At 42.3% G+C, this 19579-nt stretch overlaps 1 protein-coding gene across 2 annotated transcripts; it reads left to right on the top strand.

The window, feature by feature from the left end:
- Nucleotides 1-1501: 1501 nt before the first annotated feature.
- LOC110976047 (solute carrier family 49 member 4 homolog) lies at nucleotides 1502-19350 on the top strand. Of its 2 annotated transcripts, none has more exons than XM_022228993.2 (13): nucleotides 1502-1743; nucleotides 6771-6983; nucleotides 7972-8091; nucleotides 8930-9040; nucleotides 9356-9446; nucleotides 9673-9879; nucleotides 10475-10581; nucleotides 11993-12122; nucleotides 12678-12789; nucleotides 13121-13188; nucleotides 13646-13764; nucleotides 14561-14743; nucleotides 15278-19350. In XM_022228993.2, exons 2-13 carry the CDS (start codon nucleotides 6851-6853, stop codon nucleotides 15418-15420), a joined length of 1524 nt encoding a protein of 507 aa, XP_022084685.2. In that variant the 5' UTR covers nucleotides 1502-1743; nucleotides 6771-6850; the 3' UTR covers nucleotides 15421-19350. The 2 variants fall into 2 exon arrangements, with proteins under 2 accessions (XP_022084685.2, XP_022084687.2); XM_022228995.2 differs by having other exon boundaries at nucleotides 1502-1686.
- The last annotated feature ends 229 nt before the right edge of the window (nucleotides 19351-19579 follow it).

A 19579-nucleotide genomic window follows, 5' to 3' on the forward strand; every position in this document is an offset into this window, starting at 1 on the left:
CCAAATAAAGGAATTCCACATAAGTCCTCAGTTTTATAAGGTTACGTAACTTTTATGTTTATATTCAGTTGACACTGGAATCTTCCCGTTGGTATTTTGGAAGAAATATTTTTACAAAATTGGTGTCAAAATGATCAGAAGACATCACCAGGGGACGCCTGAAGACCTCGACTTGTGAAAAGAAGTACACTACGACATGGGGGGGTGCGCGCCTTGTGTTGGGCATACCTACTGCCTATCATTGACGTCTCGCGCGTACATGAACTTTCACACATCCTGAAAAAGTCCTGAAATCAGGAAAAAGTCTGATAAAGAATCCTTAAATCAGATAAAATCCTGACAAATTTCAACAGTTATTAGTTTATTACCATACACTTGTAAAACACCGCTCATCAAAGAAAAGAAAGTTTAATCCAGGAATAGGTTAAAAAAAATTCCAGATTTATTGTGCATAAAACAAACATGGAAGTTTTCTTCCCAGGGTGACATCACAGTTTTGCTCAAGAATATGAAAATGTGTTGTAAACATTAGTATGAAACCAAACTGTTATCAATATACCCTTTAAAATAGTAAATCAAAATCTGGCGTGAGATGTAACGAGAAACAGGGATGCATTTTCAGTTGTTATATTAAAAGTTGCATTAGACCCTATAAAAAAATAAGTGCAATTCAATCAAAAATTGCAAAATAAAAAAATACGTTTACTGCACTTAACGCAGTTCCAAGTTCACAGCTGTGCTAGCGCCCATAGAGCCTTGACCTTGATGTTCGACTCAGTGTAGTACTCACTAAACACTATTGGACAAATCCATTTACTCAACATTCACTAAGAGGTCTTACTTCAAAAACTGTGATTGAAAATATTGCTCACATAACAATGAACACTATTGGTGGAATGAATATCAATAATTGATCGATGACATTATAGAAATTGTTTGGATGAGAGAGACACACAATAATACTAACTGTTGTCCCTACGTCGTAAATTCAAACATGAAACAACGTGACAAAGTGATAAATCCTCCTGTCTCTTCCGTGCGCGTCTTGGATAAGTTGCAGTCAGGTTGGAACTTGACGGAGCCTTTTTGGTTGGTACGGAGCCACATTTGTCCTCATCGATCGCTGCTGAATGACACTGGATTCGAAAAGTGCTTTGGGCAAATCGGCGACCACCGGAAAGGCTTGAAATCTGCCCTCGTTGTGTTGTCGAACTCTGTCCACGCACAGTTCAATGTTTTGTCGCGAGGAAATTTGAAGAATACCACGTCTGGGTTTTTGTGTGAATTCCTTACACAACCTCCAACAACATCACAAAGGGGTATAATTTCATAATGATCACCTAGTTGAATTTCCTTGCAGCACCAACTTGTCGACGACAGAGCACGATTACCGCACTGTATGTGTCTGCATTCAACGTGTGGAACACTGAGGGCGCTGTTTAGAAAATCCATCCACAGGCGGCGCGCGAGCTGCTGCTACACAGTACATGTACATGTACTTGCTGTACGCAGGGCAGCTGGTATACATGTGCAGTACGTGTGGGTTAATCAGTATGTTTGATTGCGAAAAATCATGTAGGGCCTAATGTTACGTAATGCGTTTGTCTGCACTGTGCCACGACTTACATGTATGGTCCTGTATAGGCTGTGAGAGAGTCCGAGGTCCGGCCAAATTGGAACAACTTCGTGAGTACATGCCCACCCCCATGCCTTTACCATTACCAGGCATGCCAGGTGTACATAGTGAGTACTAATGAACGGTACATGTTATGTACATTATGTACAATGCAATGATGTAGGCGTTCATCACCATTACTAGCACCCTGTTCCTATAATAAGGAAAACGAAGTCCACTTTCTCAAACTAACTGGCCTTCAGACCTTGAGAATTCACCTCTTAATCTTAGTAGCTCTAGTTTTTGGTAAATTTGGACAATATTTAAGCAGGAAAACCAGAATTATTTTAGGCCATTTTGTTTTACGTCTGGTATGGTTACCCGACCCAGCCATTGTGGATATACTGTATTTCAAACAAGAAACTTTTATGGTTCCCGGTCAAGGAACCAGAATACATGATGTGAGGATTCGTCTTCGTTCACAGCTCTTTGTCACGTCATTTTATGCAGCCGTTTTACCCCATAATTTCCCTCAAAAACCAAAGCCCTTCCCTCTTTTCTTCCTGATTTGAAAGAGGATATCACTACCAACCTAAGAAAATGTAGACCTTGTTTCCTTATTATAGGAGCAGGGTGCTAATGGTAACAAACGCTAGGGGCTAGACATGCTCAGGCATAATCTGATCTGACCCCATTATGCCCAAAGTGTAGTTTTTATTCTTCCATGCCTTGAGTAACCCCGGCCCAAATTGGCTCTTGCCATCAAAAATATTTGATTCTGTGCATTGTTTACTTCAGTGATTTAATTCAACTTTAATCATGGAGGTACATGTAGATCAACGGGTGGCATGGCTGGGTCAGTGCTAGCCCCAGATTGGGGGCCAGTCCACTGGACTCCCTCCGTATCCCAGTAGACTGGCCCCCCTGTCTGGGGCTAGGTCAGTACAATTTACAGGCATGACAGGATTGTTCCATGTTCCTTCCTCCATGATTGTTCTAACAATCCCCACGACCCCCGTGGCCCCCTCAGCCCATTACCCCCTCGACCCCACGACACCTTTTGACTGACAATTTCACTTGTGCTCATGTTATACTTGCTGCTGATCACGAATGGGATCATGTCCGAAAACGGGACTCTTCCCACAGGTACTTGCGCATTTAGCCAGCGACCAGAGCTATACAAGCACAGTTTGTGTCCAGGGTGTCAAGCAGTACGCGCATTGCTGTCATGTACACGTACATATATGTTACAACTTCCACAAAAGTGAGGATGCCTGAATAAATAGAAACAAATTGTTGAAATGTCGTCCTCATTTATTAGGAACGACTTAAAAGGGTGTGCAGTGGGATTTTAGGCCATTGCAATAATTACATGTACTTCAGGTGAAAAAGCTTGTGTTCACTAGCATATAAATCAAATGAATTTCTTGGGCAGGAAGATGACAGTGCCTATCCTCAGAACTGTGGGGTCCGACGTCTGCCATGCTCACAGTTCTGGGGATAGACAGTGTTTGAACGCAGTCCGACGTCTGCCATGCTCAAAGTTCTGGGGATAGACAGTGTTTTGAACGCAGTCCGACGTCTGCCATGCTCACAGTTCTGGGGATAGACACTGTTTTGAACGCAGTCCGACGTCTGCCATGCTCACAGTTCTGGGGATAGACAGTGTTTGAACGCAGTCCGACGTCTGCCATGCTCACAGTTCTGGGGATAGACAGTGTTTGAACGCAGTCCGACGTCTGCCATGCTCACAGTTCTGGGGATAGACAGTGTTTGAACGCAGTCCGACGTCTGCCATGCTCACAGTTCTGGGGATAGACACTGTTTTGAACGCAGTCCGACATCTGCCATGCTCACAGTTCTGGGGATAGACAGTGTTTTGAACGCAGTCCGACGTCTGCCATGCTCACAGTTCTGGGGATAGACAGTGTTTGAATGCAGTCCGACGTCTGCCATGCTCACAGTTCTGGGGATAGACAGTGTTTTGAACGCAGTCCGACGTCTGCCATGCTCACAGTTCTGGGGATAGACAGTGTTTGAATGCAGTCCGACGTCTGCCATGCTCACAGTTCTGGGGATAGACAGTGTTTGAACGCAGTCCGACGTCTGCCATGCTCACAGTTCTGGGGATAGACACTGTTTTGAACGCAGTCCGACGTCTGCCATGCTCACAGTTCTGGGGATAGACAGTGTTTTGAACGCAGTCCGACGTCTGCCATGCTCACAGTTCTTGGGATAGACAGTGTTTGAACGCAGTCCGACGTCTGCCATGCTCACAGTTCTGGGGATAGACAGTGTTTGAACGCAGTCCGACGTCTGCCATGCTCACAGTTCTGGGGATAGACAGTGTTTGAACGCAGTCCGACGTCTGCCATGCTCACAGTTCTGGGGATAGACAGTGTTTGAACGCAGTCCGACGTCTGCCATGCTCACAGTTCTGGGGATAGACAGTGTTTGAATGCAGTCCGACGTCTGCCATGCTCACAGTTCTGGGGATAGACAGTGTTTGAACGCAGTCCGACGTCTGCCATGCTCACAGTTCTGGGGATAGACACTGTTTTGAACGCAGTCCGACGTCTGCCATGCTCACAGTTCTGGGGATAGACAGTGTTTGAACGCAGTCCGACGTCTGCCATGCTCACAGTTCTGGGGATAGACAGTGTTTGAACGCAGTCCGACGTCTGCCATGCTCACAGTTCTGGGGATAGACACTGTTTTGAACGTAGTCCGACGTCTGCCATGCTCACAGTTCTGGGGATAGACAGTGTTTGAACGCAGTCCGACGTCTGCCATGCTCACAGTTCTGGGGATAGACAGTGTTTGAATGCAGTCCGACGTCTGCCATGCTCACAGTTCTGGGGATAGACAGTGTTTTGAACGCAGTCCGACGTCTGCCATGCTCACAGTTCTGGGGATAGACAGTGTTTGAATGCAGTCCGACGTCTGCCATGCTCACAGTTCTGGGGATAGACAGTGTTTGAACGCAGTCCGACGTCTGCCATGCTCACAGTTCTGGGGATAGACAGTGTTTGAACGCAGTCCGACGTCTGCCATGCTCACAGTTCTGGGGTAGACACTGTTTTGAACGCAGTCCGACGTCTGCCATGCTCACAGTTCTGGGGATAGACAGTGTTTTGAACGCAGTCCGACGTCTGCCATGCTCACAGTTCTGGGGATAGACAGTGTTTGAACGCAGTCCGACGTCTGCCATGCTCACAGTTCTAGGGATAGACAGTGTTTGAACGCAGTCCGACGTCTGCCATGCTCACAGTTCTGGGGATAGACAGTGTTTTGAACGCAGTCCGACGTCTGCCATGCTCACAGTTCTGGGGATAGACAGTGTTTGAACGCAGTCCGACGTCTGCCATGCTCACAGTTCTGGGGATAGACAGTGTTTGAACGCAGTCCGACGTCTGCCATGCTCACAGTTCTGGGGATAGACAGTGTTTGAATGCAGTCCGACGTCTGCCATGCTCACAGTTCTGGGGATAGACAGTGTTTGAATGCAGTCCGACGTCTGCCATGCTCACAGTTCTGGGGATAGACACTGTTTGAATGCAGTCCGACGTCTGCCATGCTCACAGTTCTGGGGATAGACAGTGTTTGAACGCAGTCCGACGTCTGCCATGCTCACAGTTCTGGGGATAAACACTGTTTTGAACGCAGTCCGACGTCTGCCATGCTCACAGTTCTGGGGATAGACAGTGTTTGAACGCAGTCCGACGTCTGCCATGCTCACAGTTCTGGGGATAGACAGTGTTTGAACGCAGTCCGACGTCTGCCATGCTCACAGTTCTGGGGATAGACAGTGTTTGAACGCAGTCCGACGTCTGCCATGCTCACAGTTCTGGGGATAGACAGTGTTTTGAACGCAGTCCGACGTCTGCCATGCTCACAGTTCTGGGGATAGACAGTGTTTGAACGCAGTCCGACGTCTGCCATGCTCACAGTTCTTGGGATAGACAGTGTTTTGAACGCAGTCCGACGTCTGCCATGCTCACAGTTCTGGGGATAGACAGTGTTTGAACGCAGTCCGACGTCTGCCATGCTCACAGTTCTGGGGATAGACAGTGTTTGAATGCAGTCCGACGTCTGCCATGCTCACAGTTCTGGGGATAGACAGTGTTTGAACGCAGTCCGACGTCTGCCATGCTCACAGTTCTGGGGATAGACAGTGTTTGAACGCAGTCCGACGTCTGCCATGCTCACAGTTCTGGGGATAGACACTGTTTTGAACGCAGTCCGACGTCTGCCATGCTCACAGTTCTGGGAATAGACAGTGTTTGAACGCGGTCACATAAACTTTAGTAGGAGGGATAAGGGCAATTGTCAAATAGGGCGTGGTTAGCTGTTAGCTCGATTAATTTCATGGAAACTCATTCAGTAAAGAAAATAAAGTTGGAAGGTAAATGTCGGGCTTTACTTTCCTGTATCCTTCAACTAATTCCCCCAACCCTCCAAAAAAAAATCATAACTGAATTCACGTAGACTCCAATTTGCGCCTAACTGCTAATAAGTCCAGTGCTCTTCTGTATGAGCAACCCGAGAGAGAAAGTAATTTTGTTGTATTTTATACTTGTAAAACTTCGTCCATGCCATTTATGATAATTGCCCCCAACCTTCCTATGAAAAATACGCATGTGCACACATGCAGATACGCACGTTTTATAATAATTACCTCTAACCCACCTCCTAGACACCACATGGCCACCATTTGTATTTGGGCCAAGACCAAAACAGACTGATTCGTCAGAAGCACATTCATTGATACATTAAAGATGCGCGAGCCGCGCACGTAAGTGCGTAGCCGTGATCAGCGTGCATGCCTCCCTTTTTAATAACATTGATGTTTCTCAAACTGGGGAAATGTTGTGTAACACTGTTCCTAGAGCTCTCTGTTTGATAAAGCACACATTCCATGAGTTTAGGCACCCATTAATCTGTGTTTTGAAGGATTTCAATGTACAGGTAAGTTGAGGGGGTCGTGGGTTGAGGGGGGTCGTGGGTCGTATACTCCAATAATTACAAATGATTGACAGTACCACATTAAAAAATTGTGATGTGTAACTGCAGCCCAGTCGATATACAGTTCATTTTCAAAGCTTTGTTTCTCTCACTACCCTTGATAACATAGGCCATTTTTGTTTCTTCTCAGCTTTAGTCAGGCAGAAGAAGAAAGGATGCCAACAATTACCACTGTTGCCATAGCATCACATCCTTCACCCTCAGTTCATCATGATGCAAGATTCTGGAGAGCAGGAGATCTCCTTCAAGCAGGACTCAGATCAGGATTTATTGCTTGGGTCAACCCCACTGGAGGATGGCATTAATCCTGGGAATGGGGCGTATATCTCATTGCAAAGTTCAGGTGGGCCTTTGAGCACTTATGTTTGCCCTTGTCATGGCTATATCCAAGGGCAGATCCTTGAGACAAAGGGGGTCAATGGGGGGCCATGCACCCCAAAATTGGCCTATTTTAGAGGATGTAAAATGCAGCCTCATTCCTCAGAAAGGCCATAAGTGGGTTACATAAAAAATATTCCAAATATTTTGGACCCCTGCCCCCAAAACAAGTTTGGCCCTCCCCACAAAAAAAATTGGGTTCAGGATCTGCCCTTGGGTACAGCCTACCTACCGTACATGTACAAGCACTCCTGCAGTTTGTCAGGTTATTGACCTCCCGTCACTGGATAGCATGTAAACAAGTAGACATTTTCTGTGTGGCTGCAGCAATGTCTGTATGTAGTAGTGGATGACCTCTGCATGTAAATTTGTCCCAACCCTTGAGTGATTTCCCAATGTGTTTGTTAACACGTAGAGACTCTTAACCACAGGTGCATAACAGTTCAGGGGCTGGACCCCTTTAGGGTCCATGTGGTACGGCTGGGTGTTGCACTCCGCGACATTGTCTCAGAGTGTAAAAAGCTACAGACTAGTATAGAATACTGAAGTGAATATGCATACAATTATGTGTAGAATAGGCATTAGCATGAGAACCCACATGCACGTGTGCTTCATTCATTTGCACTACACTTCCTGGTTCAAATGATGTCACAGAAGTGTTGCACAAAGCATGAGCAAATGACCACTGAGTTTCAGCAATAACTCCAAAAAGGACCCTGGTTGTGGAACTGTACATGTATCTTGTAATTTTAAAAGTCAGTATTTTGGGCAGAAAATAATAAGTTTCCTGGGACAGGTTCATTGTGGAATAAATACCTTCCCCAAGTTGTCAATCCAGTCTGTACCAAAGTTACAGGCAATCACTTGTAGCTCAGTCACAAAGGATAAATAGCACGGTGATATCAAACATGTTTAAAGAATGAACATTTTATGCATCTTTTCTTCAAATGAAGGTGCTTCCAAGGTAGACCACAAGACCTACGCAAGGCGTTGGTACATCCTAGCTGTATTTGCCCTCCTGAATCTGGTCCAGTGTGTCGGCTGGAACACGTGGGGGCCAATAGCCGATACAAGTGAGTCCACAGACATGACAGATCGTCTTGTTTTACCAGAGAAGGCAGTATCGTGTCAAAAGTTATGATGCACACCAACCTGTAATCAGCAGTGTCACTGAGACTTTGGCTTCTCACCACGACTGTCTTCATCTGAACATTTCAATGTATGTCTCATTTGATGCTTCTAGAATGTCAGTTCCTTGTAGTTTTTTCCCTTCAAAACGTGTGTTTTCATTGTGATTGCTTACCCACTTTTTGAATTTGCACGAGGTTTTAATACCTCAGTCCTGCAAAATCCTCATGCTGCCTCTCTGTAAAAATTGGATTCAACTTTTGTCCTCCAAAATACTCAATTTTTGTTAATCCATATGTTCCTTGGAGGGGTGACCACTGCCTAAATCCTTCACAGTTCTCTTGCATTTTGTTATGCTCTTATGTTATGACAGAACATGTTATATCTACATTTAGGAGCAGTGTTGGACTCGATTTTGAGTTCTGTCTGGGTCTTAATTTATGTATCTGAGTATGAACAACACAGTGTCTGGCCAAGTACCTTGACACGGTGTGTCCTTCAACATCAGCTGCACCATCTTTCAATGTGGCCCCGATCCTTTGAAATCCTCCATGTTATGCAAGGAGGCTTGAGGAAGGCTAAGGGCAGTGCATTTGACTAATCAGAAAATAGAACTGCAGTCTGTGAAGTTGATTCTGAGAGAGTTTAACGGAATGAGCTTGGGAAACGAAGCGGAAATCACATGTAGCATAAATTTCTGTGCACATTGCCTTTGTCATTCCATTTTTTTAAAGATTGGAGATTGACAGTTTTGCCTTCATGTTTATTCTGCTTTGTTTTCAGGTAAGTTGGTGCTCAACTGGACAGATGGTGACATTGCTCTGTTGACCAACTGGGGCCCGATAACCTACGTTATTTCTGGGCTGTTCTTTTCCTGGATTCTAGACACAAAAGGTGAATTTTATTGGTTCATTTCCTCCCTAGTGCTATCAACATTCAAAACAGCAATGTCATGTTCTTTAACGTGTGCTTTATCTTTCTGCTTGACATTGTACATTCTAAGGCAAACTATTGTAAAACTTAATTTATCTTCTACTCTGTAACCATGGTATTAACATTCAACGTCTATATAGTTAACTATATGTGTATATGAGTATATGAGGCTAAAGAGTAAAACTTGCCTGGTTTGCTTTTGTGGAGAGGTCCCATCAACCACCTTTCTTGTCCAATTTCATGTCTTTCCTCAAGTATTGTATTTATTCTCTTTAGGTTTAAGAGTCTCAGTTGTAATCTCTTCACTTCTGCTCTTCATTGGTCTCGGTGTCCGATGCTTTCCTGTGGGCATAACAAACACGAAATGGTGAGATCTGCTGTAGAGAAAACCATATGAAAACCGTCTAATCAGCCAGAGTTGGGGAAAGTTTGTTTTAGAGCCTGTCTGAGGCATAATGGCTCTTATTTATGCCTGGTTTTGTTAGTATATATGATGAAGAAACATCGCTAAATGGAGTAAGCAGAAGCCTGAGGGTGTACACCGTTTGGGAAGAAAATAGTGGTTGAATGAGATTTTAACATTGCGTCTGCAGGACAGTAAATGTGGGTCAGATCTTGATAGGCTTCGCTAGCCCTGTCTTGAATGGTGCTCCGACCATCCTGTCCGCGGCTTGGTTTCCCCCTCACCAACGGACGACGGCCACGGCGGTGCCCACGGCCTTCATCTACCTGGGCTTTGCGTGCTCCTTTCTGATTGGGCCGCAAATTGTGACTGACATTGTAACAGCCAATGGGACCAAGTAAGAGAAAGTAATTTCTTAATTCCCTATATTTGAAGTTACAAGTTCGTGTATGTTCGTATTCTCAAATGGTCCATGATGTGAATCTTCACTCCTCTCCTCTTAAACGCAAGAAAACTGAAATCTGTTTTTGGAACACTCTCAGTGGAAAAAATGCGTGTGGTCATTAAAAAGTTACGTTCTGCGTGCCAGCAAAATCCGTCATTTTTATGTTTAAAAAGGAGACGCATTGTCATCTGAAGTTCATCCTGAAGTTGGAAAGGGACCAGCCTCAGGTTGCTGCTTTTGTCACAGCTTCTGTGAATACATGTAGACATGGATTCCTCATTACAGGCATTTCAACCTGACCTGTTGATTTTCTTCTGTTTACTCTGCATGCATGTAATTACACACTGAAAGATACTGTACACCATCTTTGAATTTACTTTGAATTTTATCCATTTTTTTCTGACTTTTCGTTGTTTTCTTCTAAAAAAGTACGACGACGAACAAGAATGTCATCCTAAATTTTTCAGCGAGTGATTTTTTTCTCCATGATGTGTATCTGATGTTACTGGACATTTTCATATCCGGTTGATAATCTGTTTGTCATTAGTGTTGTCCCCAATAACGAGAGTGACCATTGGTATGACGTCGAGATGTCCATCACTCCAGAGATCCGAAAACACCACTTCAACCAGATCATGCTTCTCATGTACATCGGTGAGTAGTACTAAGCAAACATGAAAAAACTGAGTATTTGAAATGTTCCAAAGAGATAGCAGCATCTGCATTCCTGGGGATGCATACTAGTAAGGAGCGTTAGTAAGGACTGACAATCTCATTCTTGGCAGAGTATTCCTTCACTAGCCTCTAGTTGTGAGTGATACGGAAACAGCGCTAAGCCGCTACTCACCATAAGCCTTTTGCGAGTTAACTTTGACCCAAATTTGGTACACTGAGTTCTTTAAATTCACGTGAACATAACAACTTGAATTCTCCTTACTAAAACCACTGTTGCTATACCTCGTGATTCAGGGCAAGCTTTTGCTTAGTTACATAAGAGATGCCTTGCAACAATACACTGTTGTCAATGGTTAAGAAGGGCACAAAGGAACCAGTCCGTTCCAGAGATGGTGGTCGCTATGCGAAAGCTTGCCCCGAATCACGAGGTATAGCAACAGTGTCTTTTGTCTGGGGGAATTCAAATTGGTTAATGTGCAGTCAGATAACTCAGTGCACCAGATTTTATTCAAATTTAACTCACAAATGGCTTATTTATACATTGCTGTTTTTAAAAATGCTCACTACATACGCTGCCGTTAACTCTTGACTGTACAGTCATTTGCAAAAGTTTAAGACCACCTGGAATTTTTTTGGTGTTTCTGTCACTGGGCCTGCATTACATTGTCTCATTGAATGATTACTTAGCATGTTTTTATAGTGGTGCATAACATCAGTGTAGTGCTGTATACCCATTTGAATGAAATTGTTTGCAAAGGCAGGTCTTGAACGACATTTTATCTGTAAGGCAGCATAAAAAAGCCAGTCTCAGTAATCAGAAATAAAAGAGGGCATACTAAATATTAGACTGTTCACATTTCAAATCGTGGAAATGTAGTCCAATAGCTGTTTAACCAAGATGCTAAGGTTAAACATTTAAAATAGACATAAGTTGACCTGATTGATTGGTTAGGGTTTTGTATTTCTTCAGGTCAATGTACTTTGTATGGGTGGTCTTTAACTTTTGCAAATGACTGTAATATGTCGCATTTACTTTTGTCTTTTGCTAGTAAGTTGCCCGTAATGGCTTAAATGCTCACTTTGGCAGAAAATACCTGCAGCTTGTGTTGTAAAGGGGGACAAGGTGCTTACATCATAAATTAGAATACAGGGCAGAAGGATTGATTCCAAGACCAAAAGTTTGCTATTGAAAGCACTGTGTCGCACATTAAGCCTGTCAACCCCAGTCATAATTTAAATCTCCAAAATAGTTGGATGATTCAATTACACATTCCAAGCATTAAGAATGCATAGGAAGCCGAATTTTTCATGAGAAGAATTCCTCTAAACTAACATCTGTTTCTAAATTTTTGGCATTCTGAGTCTACCTGTGTTTTTTCTTTCTTTTCAGAGTGTGGCATAGGAGCCATCTTAGCATTCTGTACCCTGGTCTACTATCCGGCCAGACCACCCACCCCACCCAGTACTTCGGCCGCGACGTCCAGAGAGAGCTTCAAAAGAGGAGCTCTTAATTTGGCAAAGTAAGCCCCAGTGGTGAGACCAAGCACTGTGGTGTTATTCAAACCGATGTGAACTTTCTTTATGACATTATTTCGGATGGCTTGCATGAACCACTTTTCCCAGGATATGCTGCACTTGCACAAGGATGCTTTGCTCTTCAGCAGATGGCCGTCTGCTTTGGAGAATGGATGCCAGGGGTTCTATATGATGGTCCTGAAACAATGTCCTAATCAGCTGGCTGAACTTAGGTGTCATCCATTTTGTCTCCGTTTGACGAGCATACAAGACACTTAGTCTTTACTCTGCCCCTCATACAAGAGAAGGATGCAGGTTGATTGACCTTCTAAGTTTCTGAAAGTGTACACATGCTATAAACCCTCCCTCCTAGTCCATTTTGTAAAGGAACAAAAAATAACTACTCTATACAGTTGTTGAGTGGTTAGGAAACCTGTAGGCCATGGGTTCATCAAGTCACTCTCCCTATCGCCCTCTTGAATGGCCTCAGGTTGCATCCCAGTACATTGTACATTGTGTTTGGCAGCATATTGTGGCCTATTTCTTATTTGGATTGGCAGAAATCCTCAGTTCTGGCTGATCAGCCTTGCCTATAGCATCAGCGTAGGTGTGTATGGATCGTGGAGTACGCAGCTTGATACGCTGTTTCAGCACACTGACAGTGTTGATCAGGTACGTAGAACAGGATCATGCTTATCGGATTAACTGTTTATTTCTCCATTTAGCAATGCATGTACATGTTGGTCGTTACAGATCAGGTGAAATTCTAAGCAGAATTTGTCGGAGAAAATGCTTTTGTGACCACATTTCTCAAATGAATATTAATACTATGTAACCCATTTTCCCTTGTCTAAATGTGCATTGGATGGAAAGACTTCATTTAGTTACATGTATTGTTTGACTCTGACACCTTAGCTAATAAGGAACATTATGAGGGTGAATAATTGGCAGTATATTTGAACGACTTCCACTGGGTAAGTCTTGTTTTTGCACATACCTGTAGGACACAGTTGGATGGATTGGTTTCTATGCCAACATCGCTGGATGTCTCGGAGGCTTGTTCTTTGCAAGGTAAGAGTTAATGAACGATTTGTGAGGTATCAGCAGGTGGACCGTGGGATTATCCAATGGTGCACATATTTACATTTCAGTAAAGAATTTAGGCACATTCAGTCATTGAAAACATGAAGCAAAACTTTTCATGTTGTCTAGACATTTAAGCATCTAGTCTTCCCATAATTCATGCATCAGTCGGCATAGAACTTTATTGAAAACTTTAGAATTCAATAGAATGTATGGACTGGGATGTGGTAAGTATTTTGGTGTTTCTGTGGTTTTGAAATATTCCCAACAATCAAAAAACTACTTACTGCTCTGTTTCACCTCATAGATTAGGGCAAGACTTGTTTTTGTCTTTTCCATCAGTTTGAAAATCAATGAAAATGCAATAGTACATTCATTATTTCAATCCAAGCAGAAAGTCATTAAAATTGATTGTAATTATCAAAAATATTTTATTTTTTGCTAGGTTTGTTGATCGATTTAGCGGTTTCATGAAGCGTGTTCTACTCGCACTGGCGGTTTTGGCAACTGGCTCTAGTCTGTGGTGCTTGCTGCTGGCAATGAAATTTATTCCCTTTCACATAGGTAAATGTGCACTTGAAAAGATCGTTGTGAGGAATTTTTCCTCCATGGGCTTTTTGCTCAACTTTATACACCCCTTGTTCTCTTTGAATGAAACATGTTTTTGACATCCCTGATGGGTGAGATGTATTCAAAAGTGCCTGTCTTAAACAATCGAACATTGTCAGTGTTTTCCAGACAACTGAGGGAGTTGTTTCTGTGATATCAGTTAGGGAAAGTTCTGTCCATTTTTTAGGTTTTTCTTTTCAAATTGTGAACCACAAGTTGCTCATTGAAAGCACCTCTGAGAATTGGTTGCTAATTAGTTCATTGTCATGTGATTACGCAACAGTGGATCTTCAAAGAAAAGGAAATATAAGCTGGCAGAATATGAACATTTTTCTTTCTTTTTTGCATATATCAACGTTTATGTATCATCTGGTTCGTAAGTGACTTCGTCACAAAGGCAAACGCGCCACGATTTGCAGGATCTCTTTGGACAATCGCTGAAGGTGTACGTTAACTTCCGGTTCCATTGTTCCATGTAAACGGCGATCAATGCACGTAACCCTGTGTGCAGTGCACTTGTGCAGTGGGCGTAGTTTAAACTGAAGTGACGTCACACTTACGAACCGGATAGCAGTCCTCTCAGGATGACATCACAGTATTGCTCATGAATATGGACAAACTCATTAGCATAAAAGCCCAACATGTATTTTTAGCTGATGAAAAATGGAATTCAGATTTAATAAATCAGAGACGTATTTTCAGTGGATCATTTCGATTAACCTCATTTGTTTCATTCCATTTTCCTCTGCAGAATATCTCTACATTTCCTGCATCTCCCTGGGTTTCTTCATATCTGCGACCGTTCCCATCTACTACGAGATCACCGTGGAGGGGACGTACCCCATCGCGGAGGGCATAACGACAATGGCACTGACGCTGATGAATAACATTGTTGGCCTGTTGTTCCTCCTGCCTCCACTCATCCCAGGAATAGGTAGGATTGGAACAGCTCCATCACTTGCTCAGATGTCCCGCTCATTATCATCTTTTTTAGACTCGGGATAGGCAATGGGGCATCCAGCTAGGTTTCATACCCCCCCAAGCATGATAACATTTTCTGAGAGGGGTTGTTGTCAAATCAAAAGTGCTAATATGTTAGAAACAGTACTGCTACCTTCTTTTGCTGATGAAACATCATTTGACAATTTTTTTTGGGGGGGAAAAAGCATCCATTCCCCTAACGCAAAAGCTCGGAGATGCAACAATAAATCAACCCAAAAAATCTGCGAGACAGAAAAATGTTAACAATTCCAGCAGTTTCCCTTGAATGACATTACTGTTTTTCTCATGATAATTGAAATTCACATCATCACAAAAAAAAAACAACTAGGCATCTAAATACTTTTCCAAATAGCCAAACAAATATTGAAACTGAAAGAAAAGCTCTCCCTGAAATGTAAAGATGCATTTTCCACTTTGCTGTTAGAAAAATTGCAAAGTCATGACGTGGTTTTATTGGTTTGGTTAGGCGTAGACTGGATGAGCTGGGTCGTGTTGGTAGCCGCAGCCACTCCTGTATTCATGCTATTGCTGTACCAAGAGCGCTACAACCGCTTGAAACAAGACGAAGAGGAAGAGTGCAGTGTGAATGCAGACGAGCAAGGTACTTAATCCACCACGGCTTCTTATTACCGATATGTTTGGACTTTGGAAGTTACGAAAACTGCTTTCGTGTCAACAGTATTATGATTAGTTTCAAGACCGCTGATCACCAGAAAGTATGCAAAAGCTAGTGTTTGGACTACGTTTTGTTCTTTGGACTGACTCTGTAAGAGTGCTGTGCAACACATAAGCTGGCAGTTGGAACCAATTTTGTGGCTTCTTGGGTGACGATCGTAATTTGCAGTATTGTGCGTCCTGGTGACGTGACCTCCCACATGCAGCGTTTGATGACTTGATGCTGTTTTGCCTTGTGGTGTGCCGGCAAGAAAAAAAACCTCAACAACGCATTGTCGATTAACCACGCAATTACATGTAACATGCGCGATTGCATCACTACTCTCTGTCACCTAAGCATATTGTCCGTCGGTAGTTATTGAGAATTCACATGCGCACGTAAGGCCAACATTCTTTGCTGATTAATTCACAAAATGCTTCCCAGAACTTTTTGCTGTAGTAAGTAGACGTTCTTTTCCTCTGAAGAGCACAAGCATAAACTTGTTCCTGACCTCTTTTTTCACGTACATAGTATGCCTCTGTTGTAATTTTTGCCCAGAGCTGTGGATTGGGCAGTCATTGACACAGACTGACACCAGGGCTGTAATTAGATAATTTCAACACTCCGTTATGTTACACATTGTATGTAAATTGCGCGCATACAGGTATATTTTGTTCCATTTTTAACTGCCAGTCTTCTGGCAGTCTCCCCTGAGATTCTTTCCTAGGAACCATTTCCTGGTGCCGGCTACCATCGGGTGGATGTAATGGCAACAGGTGTGGTACATTTCTAGAGGTTACCACAGGCGAATTTATTATGCAGATGGGGCTATTTCCTTTCTTTGGATTTGTTTGTATCTTTCTTCAATTCTGAAATGCTCTCTGAACAACCTGTATGGTAGGGTATGTCCTTTCAACATTCGTTCTTCTCGTGACTGTGTTTCTCTTCAATGCAGGTAGCATAATATTAATTTATAGTAGGGTGTAATTAATGAATGCAGGGTTCACCTTTCGTGACTTCGGTAAACAGACTAGGATATAATCTGCCTGGAGCAGAAAGCCTCCCCTCATTGGTTGAAAAGAGCCATGTTGCTGGGCAGTCTTCATTTTGTCAGTAGCGACGCAACTGTAACGCGTGCATTTCACAGTCGTTTGTGAACCAGCAAAGTGCAGGCCCAACCAGAGGAGCTGCTGTTGCTTGGAAAATTGCGCCCTCTCTTGGTCCAGCTTGGGGCTCGTTGGTCGGTTGTCATGGTCTTGATGATGCGTTACACATTAACACAGGAGTACAGGGTGTGCTCTTTCCATATCATATTCACATTTTTATCTACCTGTGAGTGGGAGCCTGTAGCTGGCATTGGTGCAAAAGTAGGATTTGTCTCAGTGTTAAAGAATCCTACGCACCTGTCAGTACATAAAAATTATAAATGTTACTGCTAATTTAGGCCAATGCACATTTGTGGGTAAAATCTGACATTAGCCTAGCTTAATATTTCTTCAAACTTTGGATGCACATGCCATGAGAGCATTGTAGACAGGCTTACAATGCGACTTAAAGTGTTAGCAGTTATGTTGAATGACAGTAACAGTCCGCAATCCTTCAGCAGGTGAAACTCATTTGTTGGAAAAAGGTGGAAATTGCAGTTTTGTGTTGATCACCGAGGGTGAATCCAGAAGAATTTTGTTAGAGGGGGGATTGTTACAAGGGGGCCAAAAAAATCTAAATTTTTTTATGTAGCTTTTTGTGGTCTTTCGTGGGGATGAGAGACATTTTGTGACTCTTTACACACTCTTTGGAGGAAGGGATGTGAACGTCACTCAAAGTCACCTTTTTTGTCATTCATTTTTCAAAACTGATAGAATTTTCTCCTTTGTTGGGCCGGGTCCCCTTTCTTCGGATCTGTGTGTGTTAGCCTGTGTGTTGTACTCCCGGTTCTTTTCCGAACCACGCATACTCATAAGAGATATATTCCTTCGCACGGTGCTACTGCAAGCCTTTCCACCTGTGACTTCAGAAAAGTTGTGGTTTTAATTGTAATTGAATTCTCTCACCTTTGTTTTGGTAGTCTTACAAGAAGGTGTGATGTTGCAAGATTAAGGTTTAATTTAGATTAGTTAAGTTTGCACAGTTTAGCTAAGTACCCTGTTAATGTCATTCCTGGTATATTTTTACATTCTTAAACTTTAAATTTGCACCTGCCACACGTAACCTATAAAAATTGCTGACGTTTGATAAATGTTTTATCGATTTTTAAATATGTTTGTATTGTTATTTTGATTATTTTATGGCGAATTATATGACTTGCACATATATCTCTGTGAAATTATATTTGATTAAATGTTATTTATTAGGCTTGTTGTCATAAAAGAGTTAAACAAATTGGAGTCAGGATAATCCAAAGTCTCCAAAGTTTGTACGTTTATTTACATTCTCAGCATATTACCATAACATTAAAAAGTCTTTTAAATTGCAATGTAGTACATTTATAGCGGTCGGCAGGGTTTAGAGCAGACAGATGGAGAGTATGATAAAATAACCCATGGCGAATTATTCCATATATTCTTTAACAAAAAACTTTGAAAATCTTTAATAATGCATAGAATTGTGACACTAATTCTGCTTTTAATCAAGACATATTGATTTAAAATCTAAATTATATCTGCAATTTTCTTTCAAAATTGGGAGTAAGTTGTTGGAGATATTTTTAACAACTGTCTATTCAAGCGGTTTTTATGAAACTTAGTGCTCAGGTCATTTTCATATATTCTTTTGCAGTCTGTCTTTCTACCAGGTTCTTAAAAATGCCGTCCTGACAATGCCTTCATGAACCCGAACTCCCAAACGCGGGCCTTGAAACTTCCCTAAACATCCCTTGAAACACTTGCATAATCGTTTGAAAACTTCTAAGATTTTAACCCCAAAAGAGCCAGTTTTTCGGACCTTCTCCATCGGGGCCGGGGGGGGGGGACACCGAAGACTGCAGCTTTCCCCTAGTTTGTTTGAGACTTGACAGACATTGAAATCTATTACTGATACGAGTACAACTCTAAGGTTGCAATTCAATCAGACATTAGGTTTAATGAAGTTTACAGTTTTGCGCATGTCAAACTAATGTTCATTGAGATCATGCGAATGGAAACGACATCTGGGATAATGTTTCCGAAAAACGGGTATTTGAAAGGACAGTTTGTTCGACATTTATAAAAAGGTATCAAATGACCGCAAAAGATCAGCAAAGAAAAGTTTCCGAGTGCTCGGCACAATAAAACTGCATTGCAACGATGTCCCAGAAAGTGTATGGGGGAGGCAGATACTGACCCACTTTGGCTCTAAAGTGGAATAGGTTTTGTGTAAAATTAATTAGGCACAACAGTGTTGCTGCTAGTTAGCGATAGCAACTCCAGGTGTAAACTGAAGGATTATTTGTACAGGTGAATCATAGATGGTCTTTGGTACGATACACGGCGCCTCCTGCTGTTTGTTATTTTCAGAATTGTGAGCTCGACTTGTATATAGAAAGAGGATCTTTGTGATGTTTTCGATCGGCAGCTGTCTTTTTTTCCCTTCAAACAAAAGAAACTTGGCTTTAGTGCATATCATGTATAGTATCATAAATGAATCAGAATTTATGAAAAGGAATAACGATCAAATATAACTTTTTACTGCATAAACGTAATTGCTTCACGAAACAAATACATTATGTTTAATAATTTATTAAGCTTATTTCAAAGATATTATAAATGGGAATGTTGCTTTAAGTTAAAAAGAAGTCAAGTATATTTAAAGGGTTTTCATTGTATTTGCTGAATCGGTGTTGGATTATGAATTTGATTTTCGAAATGAATAAATAAACACTTAGTTTTGATATTAAGCATTTCTTTTAACGGGTGTTCCTCGGGGATTTTTTCCATGATCATATCGTCGAAATGGTTGGGTTCGTAGTAAAACTGCAGAATTTAACGTTAATAGCCGCTTTGGTTTTATTGTTGCAAGAGGCGACCCTCGTTGAGGTCGCAGACTAGACTAAGAAATCAACAGTCATAGACAACATTGATGAACTTCAGCATCAAAAAGGGGGGGTAACTAACTCTAGCGTGAAGACTAGTAAATGTA

The sequence above is a fragment of the Acanthaster planci genome, linkage group LG08 (genome assembly GCF_054643075.1).
Source record: "Acanthaster planci isolate LZ-2023a linkage group LG08, COTS_SCS, whole genome shotgun sequence".
NCBI lineage: Eukaryota > Metazoa > Echinodermata > Asteroidea > Valvatida > Acanthasteridae > Acanthaster > Acanthaster planci.

Excerpts from the sequence above, each read along its gene's own strand:
- LOC110976047 (XM_022228993.2), top strand. The coding sequence starts at position 6,851 with ATGATGCAAGATTCTGGAGAGCAGGAGATCTCCTTCAAGCAGGACTCA. Across the intron at positions 9,880-10,474 it reads GTAACAGCCAATGGGACCAA|TGTTGTCCCCAATAACGAGA; the intron begins GTAAGAGAAAGT and ends GTTTGTCATTAG. Across the intron at positions 14,744-15,277 it reads TCCACTCATCCCAGGAATAG|GCGTAGACTGGATGAGCTGG; the intron begins GTAGGATTGGAA and ends TGGTTTGGTTAG.